This window comes from Mustela putorius, unplaced genomic scaffold, assembly GCF_011764305.1.
Source record: "Mustela putorius furo isolate JIRA1106 unplaced genomic scaffold, ASM1176430v1.1 tig00537303_pilon_pilon_pilon, whole genome shotgun sequence".
NCBI classification, from domain to species: Eukaryota; Metazoa; Chordata; class Mammalia; order Carnivora; family Mustelidae; genus Mustela; species Mustela putorius.
This window is the reverse complement of record NW_025422441.1, coordinates 709851-726444: the sequence shown is the minus strand read 5'-3', so window position 1 is coordinate 726444 and position 16594 is coordinate 709851. Positions and strand designations below refer to the sequence as shown.

At 62.1% G+C, this 16594-nt stretch overlaps 2 protein-coding genes across 4 annotated transcripts; both read left to right on the top strand.

Annotated features, from left to right (window-relative positions):
• The first annotated feature begins 9673 nt into the window (after positions 1–9673).
• On the top strand, positions 9674–11599 carry EXOSC4 (exosome component 4). Of its 2 annotated transcripts, none has more exons than XM_045074212.1 (3): positions 9674–10007; positions 10868–11074; positions 11185–11599. In XM_045074212.1, exons 1-3 carry the CDS (start codon positions 9837–9839, stop codon positions 11542–11544), a joined length of 738 nt encoding a protein of 245 aa, XP_044930147.1. In that variant the 5' UTR covers positions 9674–9836; the 3' UTR covers positions 11545–11599. The 2 variants fall into 2 exon arrangements, with proteins under 2 accessions (XP_044930147.1, XP_004779494.1); XM_004779437.3 differs by lacking the exon at positions 9674–10007 and adding an exon at positions 10048–10759.
• An 886-nt stretch (positions 11600–12485) lies between these two features.
• Positions 12486–15927, top strand: GPAA1 (glycosylphosphatidylinositol anchor attachment 1). 2 transcript variants are annotated; one of them, XM_045074156.1, is made up of 12 exons: positions 12486–12657; positions 12921–13100; positions 13185–13296; positions 13478–13625; positions 13705–13806; positions 13891–14087; positions 14252–14373; positions 14469–14622; positions 14779–14874; positions 15023–15213; positions 15289–15459; positions 15594–15927. In XM_045074156.1, the coding sequence occupies exons 1-12, from the start codon at positions 12584–12586 to the stop codon at positions 15835–15837; spliced, it is 1791 nt and encodes a 596-aa protein (XP_044930091.1). In that variant the 5' UTR covers positions 12486–12583; the 3' UTR covers positions 15838–15927. The 2 variants fall into 2 exon arrangements, with proteins under 2 accessions (XP_044930091.1, XP_044930090.1); XM_045074155.1 differs by having other exon boundaries at positions 14177–14373.
• Positions 15928–16594: the final 667 nt, after the last annotated feature.

Genomic DNA, 16594 nt, shown 5'->3' with positions numbered 1-16594 from the left:
GCCAAGGGATGTGGCTGCTCTGTGGGAGCATATCATAAAAGACAGAGAAAACCTCCAAAGTCACAAGATAAAAATGACTTCTTGCACGTGAGGAAACCCAGTAAGATCAACACCTAACTTCTTGACAGAAACAATGGAGGCAGCAAACAATGACATGACACTTCCAGTCCTTCTTTCAATGACTTGAGCAAGAATCCTAAATTCTGGAAAGTGACCTCTGGGAAATTAAGGTAAAATAAAGGCAGTCCATGACAAAGATGGAGAATTTCCTGCTAGAAGACCTGCCTTACAAAAAAATATTTTAAAAAGTTCTTCACAAGACGGAGGCATGGAAGGTCCAGAACTCGCCTCCTTCCAAGGACGCAACAAATTCACATCTACATGTGGAGGGGCCTCCTCGGAAACAGCCCTCAGAAGTGGACGAACAGAGCCTCCGCAACGCAGGACAAAAAGAGACCTGGGTACACGTGGGGCACCTGGGTGGCTCAGTCGGTTGAGCATCTACCTTCGGCTCAGGTCATGATCCCGGGGTCCTGGGATCGAGCCCCACGTGGGGCTCTCTGCTCTGCGAGGGGTCTGTTTCTTCCTCTCTCTGCCTCTCCCCCTGCTTGTGTGCAAAGGAAACCATCACAGAAAGGAAAAGGCAATGTCCTGAACAGGAGAGGATATTTACAAGTCCCCCACCTGATATGGGGTCGATATTCGGAATACACAAAAACTCATGCAACTCAACAACAACAACAAACCCACCAAGCAACCTGATGAAAAAACAGGCAGACACTTTTCCCAAGACATGCGGACGACCAACAGACACATGAAAGGACATTTGACATCAGCCGATTGTCAGGGAAACGCAAAGCAAAGCCACAGGGAGACGTCACCTCCCGCCTGTTAGATCAGCGCGTGTGGGAAACACGGGGAAAGAGCAGGCGTGGGCGGCCGCGTGGGCGAAGGGAACCCTCGTGTGCTGCTGGCGGGTGCTAACCGGTGCGGCTGCTGCGGAAAACAGCACGGACTTTCTCAGAAAAGGAAGACAGAAATGCCCTATGACTCAGGCAGTCCACTCCTGCGTATTTCGGAGAAAACAGAATCCCGGATTCCACCCGCTGTCTGCACCCGGGGTGGGGTGGGGGGTCCGAGCAGCACCATCGACACAGTGAGACACGGCCCGCCCGCGCCCGTCGCGGAGGAGCGGACAGAGGGGGCGGCTCACACCCACACACTGTCTCGCTCACTCGCTCGCACACCCACACACTCACTGGCTCACTCACACTCTCGCACACTCGCTCGCACACACCCCGTAGAGCATCACTCAGCCAGAAACTAGAATGAGAGGCCGCTGTCTGTCACCACACGGATGGCCCTTGAGGGAGTGACCGCGCGGAGCCAGAGGAGGAGGAAGGAACGTGGGATCTCGGCACACGCGGAAACAAGCTCAGGGAGACGGGCCCGCCGGAGCCAGCCGCGGCCCGCGTGGGGCGGGATTGGGGGGCGCAGCGAGTCGGCTGCAGCGGCGGTGGCCTCCCGGTGGGGACCCCGCTGCGGTGAGCGCGGGTGTGAGACAGGGGTCGCAGGCTCACTCAGGAGTTTGTCGACCAATTTTACCTCCATTTCAGCCAAAGGAAAAGTCCTTAGGTGAGCAGCGGTCCCCTCTGACCGTCGCTGAGGTCCAGGTCCCCGGTGCGGCCGGCAGGGCCCTGGGCGACGCCCCGCTGCGGCTTAGGGAAGCCACTCACTGGGCAGCACCGCGGACGCCACCTGGAGCCCAGCACATGCTGTCCTCTTGACGGACCGGCGCCTCGAGGCCAAGCCGGGGACCCCGCGTGGACACACGGGCGCTGAGCCTCCCAGCCCCCACGGAAGCAGGCGTGCCCGCCTTGCCAGAGGACGTGTGGCCGCTGACCCAGCAGCCACACGGAGACTCGCCCGGGGCCCTCCCCAGGAAAGGAGGCCCAGGCATCATCCCTTGGCGTGGGAACCGGCGCTGTCCCTTATTTTGACCAGAAGAATGTGGCTGAAGTGACAGCACGCCTCCATCCAGCCTCGACCTTGAGGGCCAGGACTTCCGGGACAGCTCGGTGACCCTCACTCTGGACTTGGACCAAAGGGCGCGCAGCGTGTGTGGGAGGTGGTCTGCTGTCTGGGCCGGGCCTGCGGCAGGACCTGGCACTGGTACCAGAACCTCCCCGCTCCCAGCCCGGTTCCCAGTCCTGGAGGCTGCACCACAAGGGCCCGTGGCCAGCCGCTGGGCGGAGGGGCCTGCCGGGTAGGACGAGCCAGGCCTGCCATGCCCCAGCACCCACCGGCAGAGCCGGGGCCGCTGCTCCCGGAGGAGCCGCCTCCCCCGCACGCTGCCCCCGGGAGGAGGCGGCCTGGACGTTGGCGCTGATGGTGGTATGTCAGGGACGTGGAGATCATCTCGGCGACAGAGGACGGAAAGGGTCTCAGCACAGGCTGAAGGCTTGAACCGCAAGCACCACGCTATGGGGGCCGAAGCTTGGGCGGAGTCTCGGGGATTAAAATCGAGGTGTTCACAGGCAGGTTCCTTCCAGAGGTTCCGGGGGAGAATTCTCGGGGCGCCGCATTCCTGTGCTTGTTGGTCTCTGTCCCCACCGTCACTCGCCTTCTCTTCTCTAACCGAACCCCCGTCCGCTTCCATCTCGCAAAGACGATCGTGATGACATCGAGGGCCAAGACAGTCTACCCGTCTCCACTGAACCATATCCACAAGCTTCCTTTTGCCCTAGAAAGTACCGTTCACAGCTTTCAGGCCTGGGCTCTGGGTCTCTGGAGGGGATTCCTGTTGTGCCCCAATAATGGGTCCGTGATCAAAGGAGCGAGACTGATACAAAGCGAAGGTCAAGCAAAGCTTTATTTCATGCCAAGCGTCAGGAATCTAACCGAATGTTCGGGGCTACACCTCTTCCAAGAGAGGGCGACCCCTCTCTGTTTCACAGACTGGCTTCGAAGGGCAAAGGCCATGCGGTCGGGCCTGGCCACGCACAGGTGACCAATGAGATTGTAACACACACAGGAAAGTCCACCGTGATGCAGGTGACCAGTGGAGTTACAATTGACCCTAGTAGACATTTGACCCAGCCTATCACACCTTGGCTGGGATTGGCGCCAAAAGGGCTCCCAAAGGGCGGGGCCCATACTCCTTGGTAACCAGGGAGACAGTACGCATCCCCCACTGATCCGCTGTCTCCACCTGGCCTGACCCACCCTTGTATCTGGGCATCGTGACCTGGAGCTGGTTTCTAGGACCTGTTTTTAAGTGAATCCCCCGTGGGAAGGGGAGCAGGGACAGTTTAACTTTAATGAAAGCCTTTTGCTAAATAGGTCCTTACAATTCCTCAGCCCACCACACCGCAGGACACGAGGCCTTCTCCAGCCACACAAGAACGGTCAGCAGCGATGCTGCCTCCCTGGCCGGGGGAGCCTAAGCCCCAGCTGTGCTGACCCAGACTGGGCTCCTAGGAAGCCAGGCTTCCATCAAAGACGGGGTGGGGTGGGGGTCAGTAAAGCTCACAAAGCAGCTCTACAGGGTTCCCCCGTGAGCAGCACTGGCCACTGGGCAGCACAGTACTGGCTGAGCCTCATCTGGAGGGCCCAGCAGAGGAGTCCCACGGGCCTGCACCGCTGAGCTCGTGATGTGGGACTCACCATCGTCCCAAGTCCCCCATCAGCCTAATGGAAAAGTGACCGTCTGCGGAGGGCCCTGCACATTCCCAGCTGGTTACTGGCCCCCTGGTGGGGGGGCCACCATTGGGATATGTCTGTGCTATCTTCAGGGGTCAGGTCTCTGGGGACAGGCTCACTGGGACGTCAAGAGGCTCACCCCTCATTCACACAGCCCCTTCCCGGGGCAGGGGGGCTTGGTAGAGCGTTTATAAGGCCGCATTTTGTAAAATCTGCAATAGTAAAATAATCACCATCAGTTCAAGCTCCCTTCCCATGGCGACGGCCCCTGTGCTGCATGAGCTGGAGGGGCTGCTTGGAAAGAGGGCCTGGGCTGCGTTTGCGGGGGGGTTAGTGGGAACAGCCACTTCCTGGAATCCCTAAGCTGTTGCCTCCAGGGACACACCTGCCTCCCTCTACGCTGTGCGCCGGGGCACCTTGGGCAGCTGAGTTGGCCAATGGGTGTCATCAGTTCAAACCATGTCTAAGGTTGTTTAGTCACAAACAAGAAAACCATGAAGGCCCTGAAACTTCAGGGCTCACATGTACACGAAACTTGACAGAGGGCTCCTCAAATTTAATGATCCTAAAAACTGACACCCTATTACCCACAGGAGCTGTTCCCTGAAAATAACTTTTCTAAGCTATAGTAAAAAGAAGTTTTAATCAAACATGTTAGAAAAGAGACTTCTCTCTGTATGTACACATCACACAAGTGTTGTCATTTTACTTGTAGTCATCTCCACACCCAATGTGGGGATCAAACTCACAGGCCTGAGATCAAGAGTCACGTTCTCCACCAGCGGAGCCCGCTGGTGGTCACCCTAACAGGCCATCAGAGCGTGCATCCAAAAAGCATAAGGAAAGCGTGTTAGAGAAATATTTCAGAAGGGAAATTCATGACATTATGTGGGTTCCCTGTGTTTTGTGATGTTTGTGATGCTGCTCAACTCTGAACAATTTATGCTACGTGGTAGGGTTTCTTTTCTCACTCTGTTCGCTTGATTTCGGACACATGACTTCACCTTCTGTTTTGGGAAACAGCACTCTGCAGGAAGGAGGCACACAGCAGGGCTAAGAGCGCTCTCCTTTGTGAGATGCGCTCGCTCCCGTTAGCAGATGCGCTCGCTCCCGTTAGCCGGTCCCTGGGGGCTTCAGTCTGGGGACGGTTCCGCCATTCCTGAGGAGTGGCTCACTGAGCCTGCTCTGCGCAAACCAGTACGAGGGCTTGTCCCGCGCTCCGGCCTTCCTCGGCCCTCTGGCGTCGGGGTACGTGCTAGATGGAGGGCGCCTCCCTGCCCAGCCTCAGTATGGAGTCTCCCACGCACTGTCACCCCTGGATCCTGGGGGGTATAATGTGTTGTGTGGAGAAGGTTCTGGAAGCTGTGCTTGGTTCCCTAACTTTGCCACATGAACCTTACTCCTTTGCTGATTTGGATCACTGTCCTTTCTCTGTAATAAATCTCAGGCTCGGGGCGCCTGGGTGGCTCAGTGTGTTAAGCAGCTGCCTTCGGCTCAGGTCGTGATCTCAGGGTCCTGGGATCGAGTCCCGCATCGGGCTCTCTGCTCAGCAGGGAGCCTGCTTCCTCCTCTCTCTCTCTCTGCCTGCCTCTCTGCCTACTTGTGATCTCTCTCTGTCAAATAAATCAATAAAATTAAAAAAAAAAAATCTCAGGCTCGAGTTCAACACCTCTGAGCAAGTTGCCGCGTCCGGAGCAGTCCTAGGGTCCCAAACGTAGCCCCCAGATCTGCATACGTGTGAGCCGCAGCCCTGGATCTACCCATGGGTACAGCACAGGGTCAGAGAGACGGGGCAGGAGTGGCCCACTGAAGTGCTCGTGCTGCCGGGTTGGAGGTCTTAGTTCCCGGGGGGCAGAGGGGCACTCCCACCAAGGGACACAAGAAAGGTTCCACTGGCCTGGGGGGAGCAGCCACCACCCGGCCACTTTGGGCCCTGGGCTCCTTAGGCCCCGGACCAGTATCACGGATTGTCCTGGGCAACTAGTGTCACTGCTTTGCAGGAGAGTGTGGGACACCTGCGGGACTCCCACCTGCACCAGTGGACAGCCACCGCGTCACTGACCCGATTAGAAGGGGGACAACACAGGCTCAACCTGCTGAGGGGAAAAGCCCCAGTCACCCCCCCGCCCCCAATAACCAGCCAGAGATCTGAGGGTGGGTGGATGGCAGGGGGTGAGTCCCGAGGACGCCGGCCATCCCGGCCTCAGACGGGGGCAGGTGCAGGGGCGTGGCTGGCTCCCCGCCCTCACGCTGCATTCAGCTCGGAGACCCCCTCGAAGGGGACACTGTGCTGGCAGGACTGGGCTCTTGCCTGCTGCAGTGTGTCGGGCCTACCTGCTCTTATGTCCTGATGTTGGTCTGGCCTCTCTTGAGGGTCAAGGCCGGTGTTGCCCTCCCTGGAGCCCGAGCAGAACTTTGTGACCACCTCCACCCACAGAGGCTGCTGGGAATAACACTATACGATTTCCGAGGCTTGGTCTTAAAACAGCGAATGTGCCTACCTTGTTGTCTTCTGAGGTCAGCTGGAGGTCACCTTCCAGGAAGCACTGGCTGCGCGGACAGGCCATGCCCTGGCGCCGTCTCCGGTCCGGATCAATAGCCGGCATCAGTCACCGAAGACATGGAAGAGGAAGCCCTCAGGACCAGAGCTGTCGCCATCTGCCGTGCCCACCAGCAGGAAAGATGCTGAGTGCAAACCACCTCGATGGGCCCAGACAAGCCCCAGGACTGCAAGACTTAATGACATGATTATGCTTTGTTACTCGATGTGGCTGAGGTTACCCAGCATGAGACACACAAGCCCCGCTAGACCCGTCCTGGAAGCAGCAAGCACGTCTTCATTTCGAAGGGGAACAAGGCCCATTTTATTTCTTTACTTATTTTACTTATTTTGAAGATTTTATTTATTTATTTGTGAGAGGGAGAGAGAGAGAGCACACAAGCAGGGGGAACAGCAGGCACAGCAGGCAAGGGAGAAGCAGACTCCTCACTGAGCAGGGAGCCCGATGCAGGACTTGATCCCAGGACCCCGGTGATCATGATCTGAGCCGAAGGCAGGTACCCCCCCAGAAGAGAAATTATTAAATTTCCTACTATCTAGAACCCATTGACAAGTCCTTGGAACAGGCAGAGCGACTTTCCTCTAGGGGCTCAGCTGCCTCGATGCTGACACTTTGCTAAAGGCAAGAGGCAATCCTAGCCCAACCCCCAGGATCCCGTAAGTCTACTTCAACATATAAAAATTTGGGGTGCCTGGGTGGCTCAGTGGGTAAGCATCTATCTTCGGCTCAGGTCATGGTCTCAGGGTCCTGGGATCGAGACCCACAGGGAGCCCCACGTTGGGCTCCCTGCTCAGTGGGGAGCCTGCTTCCCCCTCTCTCTCTGCCTGCCTCTCTGCCTGCTTGTGATCTCTGTCTGTGCCAAATAAATAAATAAATAAAATCTTCTTTAAAAATACTGATGCATAGTTTGTATTGTACACGTGCAAGCTCATATTCTTTTTATTTTTTTAAGGATTTTATTTATTCATTTGGCGGAGAGAGAGTGCACAAACAGAGAGGAGAAGCAGAGGAAGAAGCAGACTACGTGCTGAGATCCCTTGGCAGGACTCACTCCCAGAACTCCAAGATCATGACTTGAGCCAAAGGCAGAAGCTTCACCATCTAAGCCGCTCAGGCGCCCCTCATATTCTCTTTAGATAGTAGGAAAGACGTTAGGGTTGGAAGGACCTGGCCAAGAAAGAATTCTTTTTTTTTTTTAATTTATTTATTTGACAGAGAGCAAAAGTAGGCAGAGACGCAGGCAGAGAGAGGAGGAAGCAGGCCTCCTGCTGAGCAGAGAGCCGGATGCCAGGACTCTGGGATCATGACCTGAGTGGAAGGCAGAGGCTTTAATCCACTGAGCCACCCAGGCGCCCCAAGAAAGAATTCTTGAAATGTCTTTGGTGCAAAAAGGTGGTTTTATTAAAGCACCGGGGTGGGATTGGGGGCAGGTACAGCTGCACTGGGGTCCTGGGGAGGGGCCCCTATATACTTCCAAGTCGGGAGGGGTTAGGGAGAGTGCGGGCCTCCCAGGTATTTTGGGAACAAGGTTTCCAGGACCCTGAGGGGGCAGCTCTAGCGAGGAGAAGGTCATGCACTACTGTTCCGTGAAAACTCAGTCCTGAGACCTTTCGGATGTCTCTCGGTGCGTGTATGCTTGCGGCGATGATGGCCACCATGTATCTTGGGGTTTAGAGATAAAGGAAGTTTCCAGAGGAATTTTTATGTTTTTATTTTTATTTTTATTTTTTTAAAGATTTTATTTATTTACTTGAGAGAGAGACAGTGAGAGAGAGCATGAGCGAGGAGAAGGTCAGAGGGAGAAGCGGACTCCCCATGGAGCTGGGAGCCCCATGCGGGACTCGATCCCGGGACTCCAGGATCATGACCTGAGCCGAAGGCAATCGTCCAACCAACTGAGCCACCCAGGCGTCCCGGTTTTTTTTTTTTTTAAGACTTTTTATTTATTTGACAGACAGAGATCACACGTAGGCAAGAGGGCAGGCAGAGAGAGAGGAGGAAGCAGGCTCCTGCTGAGCAGAGAGCCCGATGCCGGGCTCCATCCTGATGAAGTTCTAGAACCTAGGTGAGGTTCGGTGGGCTGAGTTCAGAGCCGATGACCAAGAAAGAATTCTTGAGACATCTTTAGTGCAAAATGGTGGTTTATTAAAGCATAGGGACAGGACCCGTGGGCAGGAAGAGCTGCTGCTGCCCCGGGTTGTTGAGGGTAGGCAGGTTACACACCTTGTGGTTGGGGGAAGGTGACGGGAAGGGAGGTTTCAGCAGAGTTTTCATATGTTAAAGAGGGCCTACAAGGTGCGGGGGTGGGGGGGCTTGCCCTTGTGGCTTGATCAGTGTCGTCTTCAGGTCAGCCATTAACATCAAGATAGTTGGGAGATCCTTGGTGGGTGTTACGGTCCTGCTGTCACTGACATTCCCTTCTACCTCAGCCTCCTCCAGTTTCGTTTATGGTGGGCAGGGAGACATGAGGGCTTCAGGAACCGAGAGTTACTTGCCTCCGGAAATCTGTGCTGGTGATAAGGGAACCTCCCTGTTTGTAGATCTCAGGACATCTGCAGAGCAAGGGAGACTGCTGTCCCGCAGGATTGCGACCCCTGCAAGTCAACTAGCTACCGTTGTACGGCGGTCAGGGGTGCCTGAGGAAGGCCACACAGGTTACGGAGGGGAGCGGGTGCAGAGGGGTGCGAGGCGCCAGCTTCTGCTGTCCTCAGCCGGCCTCCTGCTCCCTCATCAATCCCAGGACCCCGAGACCATGACCCCAGCGGAAGGCAGAGGCTTAACCCACTGAGCCCCGCAGGCGCCCCACTAAACACCGAAGTGTCAGGACAAAACACAACGCAGCCTCAGCTCGGGAGAATGAATGCACTGATGGCTGCAGAAGAACGAGAAACCATCAGAGACAGGACGCGGCTTCCTCCGAGCTGCGACCGCCCACCGGACCCACCCGGAGCCTGCAGGCAGGCCCAGCGGCAGAGAGCGGGCGGCAGCCCGAGCCCGCCGGTCGCAGGTGCAGGCGCGGGGCGGGGCGGAGCGGGCGCCGGCGCCGGCGCAGGCGCGGGGGGGGGCGGGGCGGGGCGGGGCGGGCGCAGGCGTGGGGGCGGGGCGGGCACGACCGGCGCAGGCGCAGGGGCTCGGTGGGGGCGGGGCCAGCGGGGCGCAGGCGCGTGGGGTAGAAGCCGGGGAGGGCCCGGGCAGGACGAGAACCGCCCCCACGACGAACCCGAGGGGGCGCGACGGGGGCGGTTCTTTCCCGAGCCCATCTCCACCTCTGGCCGCCGTGGGCCCGCTCCCCACAACGGCCGCAGGCACCGTCTTCCTCCCCTGGCTCAGCACCGCCGAAGATCCTCGGGGCCGGAAGGGAGGGAAGCGGCGCCGCGGGGGAGCGTCGTTTCCCAGGACCAGAGGTGGGCGGCGGGGGGCCGCCGGGCCCCCTGGGGGAACCCTAGTTCTCCGGGGCCGAAAGTGGGCGCCGGACCGCCGGAAACCGCGGCGCCGGCGGCCGGAAGTGCGGGTCAGAGCCGCCGGGAACAGTGGTCCGGCGGGAGACGGAAGCGCGGCCCGCGGCCCGGCGCCATGGCGGGCCTAGAGCTCCTGTCGGACCAGGGCTACCGCGTGGACGGACGCCGCGCCGGCGAGCTGCGCCGGATCCAGGCGCGGATGGGCGTGTTCGCGCAGGCCGACGGCTCGGCCTACATCGAGCAGGGCAACACCAAGGCGCTGGCGGTGGTCTACGGGCCGCACGAGGCGAGTGGGGCGCGCGAGCCGGGCGGGGCCGGGGCCTCGGGGGGCCGGGCCGAGCCTCGGGGGGCCCAGCCCCTGCTCGGGGCCGCCGCGGCGCACTCGGAGTCGAAGCCGGAGCCCCTGCAGCGTGCGGCGGCGCGTCCCTCCGGCGCACGACCCTGGCCGTTCCGCTGGCGCCGGGCGCGCCCTCCGCGCCCCTCCGCGCCGGCGCCGTCCCCGGGCTGCACCTGACTTGCGTGGCGAGCGGCTCCGCGGCCACCCGCGCTTCCCTGCCTCTCCCTGCCCGGTCACCGCGGGCGTCCGTTCCGGGAGCCCCTCGCTGGACGCCTCCGTGGGCCGTCAGCGCCCTGAGGACGGGGCCGGGAGTGAACCTCCCGGCTCTACCGCCGCGTCTCCATTGCCGGAGAAGGGAGGAGCGAGGCGGGTTTGCGGGGCGGAGGGCTGCTCGCGGGGAGGCGCGGAAGGACTCCAGGGGGGACCCGGTCGTCTCAGGGGAGCAGCAGCTCGCCGCTCGGTCGGTCGGGGACACTGTTGAGGGTTTTATGTCGCCCGCGGCGGGGAAGCTTGCGAGGCAGCGGAGCAGACGGCGTCGGAGCTGGGCTTTGCGAACCTAGCGGCTGTCGCTACCAGTGGAGAACGGCCGGGAGGGCGTGAGGCAGGGAAGAAACGGGGAGGCCTGGCTAAGAGAAATGCTGTCCAGGCGCGGTGGTGGCTTAGAGACTGGCCACGCAGCCCTCCCGCAGGCTGCTTTGCAGGTAAAGTAGGAGGGTGAGAGGGAAGCTGAGGCCTGGGTCTGAGCCGGAGGAAGGTGTAGTGGGAGCTGGGGAGCAATGAGCCCGGCTTACGTGCCCTTCCTCCCCCAGATCCGGGGCTCCCGAGCACGAGCCCTGCCAGACAGGGCCCTGGTGAACTGTCAGTATAGTTCTGCGACCTTCAGCACAGGTGAACGCAAGCGGCGACCCCATGGGGACCGTAAGTCCTGTGAGATGGGCCTGCAGCTGCGCCAGACCTTCGAGGCGGCCATCCTCACACAGCTGCACCCACGCTCCCAGATTGATATTTACGTGCAGGTGAGCAAGCAGCAGCCGCCAGCCCCGGGAGGGAGAGGGGCCCGGGCGGGGAGGGTTTGGGAGCCAGGGTTCAGGAGCCTAATGGACGGATGCCACGGGGGCTACTGCAGGTGCTGCAAGCAGATGGCGGGACCTACGCAGCTTGTGTGAATGCAGCCACGCTGGCAGTGCTGGACGCTGGAGTACCCATGCGGGACTTTGTGTGCGCCTGCTCCGCTGGCTTTGTGGACAGCACGGCCCTGGCGGACCTCAGCCACGTGGAAGAGGCCGCTGGCGGTCCCCAGCTGGCCCTGGCCTTGCTGCCGGCCTCAGGCCAGATTGCGCTGCTTGAAATGGATGCCAGGCTCCACGAGGACCACCTAGAGTCGGTGCTGGAGGCCGCTGCCCGGGCTGCCCGGGACGTGCACACACTGCTGGACCGTGTGGTTCGACAGCATGTCCGTGAGGCCTCTGTTTTGTTAGGGGACTGAACATCTGCACCCCCGCCCCCCGTTCCAGAATAAAACCCACACACAGTGTGCTGAACTTTGATCTCCCATGGCGCTTCCACACCCTCAGAGCCTGGCCTGGTGCTTGCAACCGGCGGGTGACTCGGGACCGTCCCTGTCCCCCACACATGAAGGACCTCCTGCTTGCAGTGTCAAGAGTCACAGCCCAAAGAAGGGGGGGGCGTGTCCCAGGTCAGACAGAGCAGTTGTGCCAGGAAGGGCTCAAGGCCGCTGAGCAGTGAGGTGCAGCCTGGCGTAATGAGCCCAGCCATCAGACGGGGACGGGTGTCTGTCCCGCCAGCACATCTGGGGCCCGCCATGGCGATGTGGGGGCCATGTCTCACATCTTCCGGACTGTGGCTTGGACCGAATGGCCCCTTCCACCCTAGGAGTCCTTTGGGCCTACATAGCCCCAGACTCCAGCAAAAGCACAACAGATCCAAGTTCTCACCTGGGGGAAGGAGGCAGGTCTTCTCTCCACACCTGCGCCCCGAGCACCAGCCCCTGCAGCCCTCCCCGCACACCTCCCGACCTGAACTGGGGTGCTCCCCGCTTTTGCTCCACATACCCCAGCTCCTTTGAAACCCGTTTTGACCAAGAGTACCATCTGCACTTTGCTGCCTGTGGTCATCTGACCCTGATGACCTCGGCGCTGCGTCCCCACGGGGATGTCCCTTGCGCACTCGCTGCCGTTAATGACCAACATCCAGAGGAAAGAGTCTGCCGACGCCCCGGTCTCAGTCCCCGCGCCCCGGGGCGCTCGACCTGGCTCTGCCCCGCCAGCCCGGGCGGCCGCCGGTCGCCGCGCGCGTCCTGAAGGCGCGCCCTCCCGGGGACCGCGCGGCGGGGCGGGCGGGGAAGCGCACCGCCTCTGCTCGGAGCATGCGCGGCGGCGCGAGGGCCGTCGGGACCGGAAGTGCGGGCGGGCGCGGAGCGGAGCGGCGGCCGGACGGGAGCGCGGCCCCGGGCCCGCGGCTGGAGCTGGCGGCCGAGCGCGGCCCCGGAGCCGCCCCTCCCCGCCATGGGCCTCCTGTCGGACCCGGTTCGCCGCCGCGCGCTCGCCCGCCTCGTGCTGCGTCTCAACGCGCCGCTCTGGTGAGCGCGGGGCCCGGGGCTCGGGGGGCCGGCGCCCCCGTACCCCCGCGGGCTGCTGGCGCCCGCGTCTCGGCGCCCACGGGGCTCGCTCGGGGCGTCGGGCCCGCGGCTCAGCTCCCCCGTCCGACGTCCGGAGCGCCTGGACCCCGGGGCCGGGTCCCTCCGACACGCCCCTCCGTCCCCGGTGCAGCGCGGGGAGGCCCGGGGCCGCAGCGCGCGGACCCGCTAACGCTCCGGGGCGCCGTCGCCCCCTCTCCCCGCAGCGTGCTGAGCTACGCGGCGGGCGTCGCCTGGTTCCTGGCGCTGGCTTTCCCGCCGCTGACCCAGCGCACGTACATGTCGGAGAACGCCATGGGCTCCACCATGGTGGAGGAGCAGTTCGCGGGCGGGGACCGTGCCCGGGGCTTGGCCCGAGACTTCGCGGCGCACCGCAGGAAGTCGGGGTGAGCCGCACAGCTGCGGGCGTGGGGAGGTGGTGGTGGCCAAGGCCAGGGAGCTCTGCCGAGCGGCTCTCCTTGTGTCCCTAGGGCTCTGCCAGTGGCGTGGCTGGAGCGCACGATGCGGTCAGTGGGGCTGGAAGTGTACACGCAGAGCTTCTCGCGGAGGCTGCCCTTTCCTGATGAGACCCACGAGCGCTACGTATTGTGGGGGACAGGAGTGCCTGGGACCAAAACGCGCCTGGGGAGGGTGGCTTGGGGCCGGGAAGCCCGGCGGTGGCATGTCCCGGGCCCGGGAAATCCCTGGTGGGCAGTCTAGGGCGACGAGGGAGGGCAGCCCTCCGGGGTAGGGTGGTGCTGAGTCTTCCCCATGCCGTGTCCAGATGGTGTCTGGTACCAACGTGTACGGCATCCTGCGGGCCCCGCGCGCTGCCAGCACCGAGTCCCTGGTGCTCACCGTCCCCTGTGGCCCGGACTCTACCAACAGCCAGGCAGTGGGGCTGCTGCTGGCACTTGCTGCCCACTTTCGGGGTGAGGCTTGGGGGCTGCTGCGGGCAGGGACGGTTTGGCCCCTGTCTCAGGCCCTGCTGACCTAGTTTTCGGTGTCCAGGGCAGATTTACTGGGCCAAAGACATCATCTTCCTGGTGACAGAACAAGACCTTCTGGGTACAGAGGCTTGGCTGGAGGCCTACCACGACGTCAACGTCACCGGTGGGTCGTCTTGCCCCGGTCCCTCTCTCCAAACCGCTGTCCTCGGCGGCCCTCCATAGGCAGCTCCTTCCCCTGCTCCCACAGGCATGCAGTCGTCCCCTCTGCAGGGCCGGGCGGGGGCCATCCAGGCAGCCGTGGCTCTGGAGCTGAGCAGTGATGTGGTCACTAGCCTCGATGTGGCTGTGGAGGGGCTCAACGGGCAGCTGCCCAACCTCGATCTACTCAACCTCTTCCAGACTTTCTGTCAGAAAGGGGGGCTGCTGTGTACGCTGCAGGGCAAGGTAAGGGGGGCTGCCTTCCGGGGAGGCCTGGGCTTCCCACGGGCTCCTCTCTGGGGGGCTTTTCTCACCCTGCCCCCAAACCCTCTAAGCTGCAGCCCCAGGACTGGACATCCGTCGACGGGCCGCTGCAGGGTCTGCAGACCTTGCTGCTTATGGTTCTGCAGCAGGCCTCCGGCCGCCCCCACGGCCCTCATGGCCTCTTCCTGCGCTACCGTGTGGAGGCCCTGACCATCCGTGGCATTAACAGCTTCCGACAATATAAGTATGACTTGGTGGCAGTGGGCAAGTAAGTAGCTATTGGCCCCCGCTTCCATGCTTGGGGTCGGGGAGGGGGTGGTCTGGGGGGGCCTGGCTGACCATGACGCTGCCCCATCCTGGCAGGGCCCTGGAGGGCGTGTTCCGCAAGCTCAACCACCTCCTGGAGCGCCTGCACCAGTCCTTCTTCTTCTACCTGCTCCCGGCGCTGTCCCGCTTCGTGTCCATCGGCCTCTACATGCCTGCTGCCGGCTTTCTGCTCTTGGTCCTTGGTCTCAAAATATCCTCTGAACCCCCGTCTGCGTGTGGCCAGCCCAGGTCCTCTCCACTCTAGGCTGGGGAGAACCCTCCGTCCTTGGGGGAGTGGGAGTGAGCCCTGGGTCTGCTGCTGGGTATGTTCCATCACACCTGTCGTCAGGATCCTTGACTAGACCACGCTCTGGAGCTGTGGATGCAATTGCATGAGGCCGGAGTGGGCCCCGAGGAGCCTAGGGGGGCCACTGGACCTAGCCCTCCCGTCCTGCCAGCACAGGTGATGGTTCCCCCCACTCTTGCTCTTGGGGCGGGATTCCAGGCGAACGTCACTTCGGCAGCTCAGTCTCGATAGGTGGGGTGGTGGGAAGGACCCCTGGGGCTCCCTTGGCCCCACGGCCCACCTCCCGTTGTCTGTGCTGTTGTAGAGCGTCGGGCTGGCCTCGCTGGTGGCGCCCTTGCTGATCTCACAGGCCATGGGTCTGGCCCTCTACATCCTGCCGGTGCTGAGCCAACACGTGGCTACCCAGCACTTCCCCGTAGCCGAGGCCGAGGCCGTGGTGCTGACTCTGCTGGCCATCTACGCGGCAGGCCTAGCCCTTCCGCATAGCACCCAACGGTGAGGAGCTGGGCTGGGGGAGGGGTCGGGCACCCTGGCCACACAGGCCAGGCATCTGAGCCCCTTGTCCTGCAGGGTGGTGAGTGCACAGGCCCCAGACAGAGGCTGGATGGCACTGAAGCTGGTGGCCCTCATCTACCTGGCACTGCAGTTGGCCTGCATCACCCTCACCAACTTCTCGCTGGGCTTCCTGCTGGCCGCCACCATGGTGCCTGCTGCCGCGCTCACCACGCCCTCCGGGCCCCGGTACGTGCCTGCCTGCCCCTCCCCAAGCCCAGGGCCTGCGCTGCTTCCCGCCACCATGCCCTCAACGGGATGCCCGTGCCCCCCCTACCGCCCGCCCCGCCCTGAGCCCCACCTGGTGCTGCTTCTCCCCCCAGGCCCGTCTACGCTGCCCTGCTGGTGCTCACGAGCCCAGCAGCCACGCTCCTGGGCAGCTTGTTCCTGTGGCGGGAGCTGCAGGAGGCCCCGCTGTCCCTGGCCGAGGGCTGGCAGCTCTTCCTGGCGGCGCTGGCCCAGGGCGTGCTGGAGCACCACACCTACGGTGCCCTGCTCTTCCCCCTGTTGGCTCTGGGCCTCTACCCCTGCTGGCTGCTCTTCTGGAACGTGCTCTTCTGGAAGTGACATGCGGCTCACAGCCCTGCAGCGTCAGGACTGGGGTGGTGAACCCCTGCGTTGTCTCCTTGGGAAATAAACAGTTTTGTTTCAGCTGCCCTTTGGTGCCGCTGGCCAAGTGTCTGCTGTCCATGTGGGGCCCCCCAGCCCCTGGGCGAGAAGCTCTTCAGGAAGGCTTGGCCTTCCCAGATACTTCCTTCTCGGAGGGCCCTGCTGCCGGCAGGAGTGAGGGCGCGAGCCCCATGAGCCTCAGAGGAGAGCCTCGGGTGGACACTGGGCTCAGGACCTGGAAACGGCCCGTGCTGACTCTGCCCGGCCCCCGCCCCACGAGCGTCACGGTAGGAGGCAGGGTGCTGGGTAGGAGGAAATGATTGGGGCAGGGCTTGGGGCCTGAGGCGCTCTGGGTGCCCAGAGTCCACACTGCTCCGTCTGCAGTGCTGGAGTGGAAGGGGCAAAGGGGCCGGAGCTGGAGCCCTGCAGAGGCCTGTGGTGTGGGCGGGGCACCTCCCGGGGCCAGAACCTCTGTGTGGGTCTGGAAGGGGCACCTGCTTCCTTGGAGCTGAACCAGACCAGGCCAGACGCCCCTAAGAACCAGGGCCCTGGAGCAGTGGGCAGGCCACGGGACCCCGGAAAGGAGTTGGAAGGTTGGTGTCTGTCCTGGAGGGAAGAAAAAAGCAAAACAGATTCGTTAGCCATGCCAGGGCCGCATCCACTCCCAGGAGGGCCTCTGCCGGCACCTGATGGGGTGGGCAGAAGGCAGAGCGGC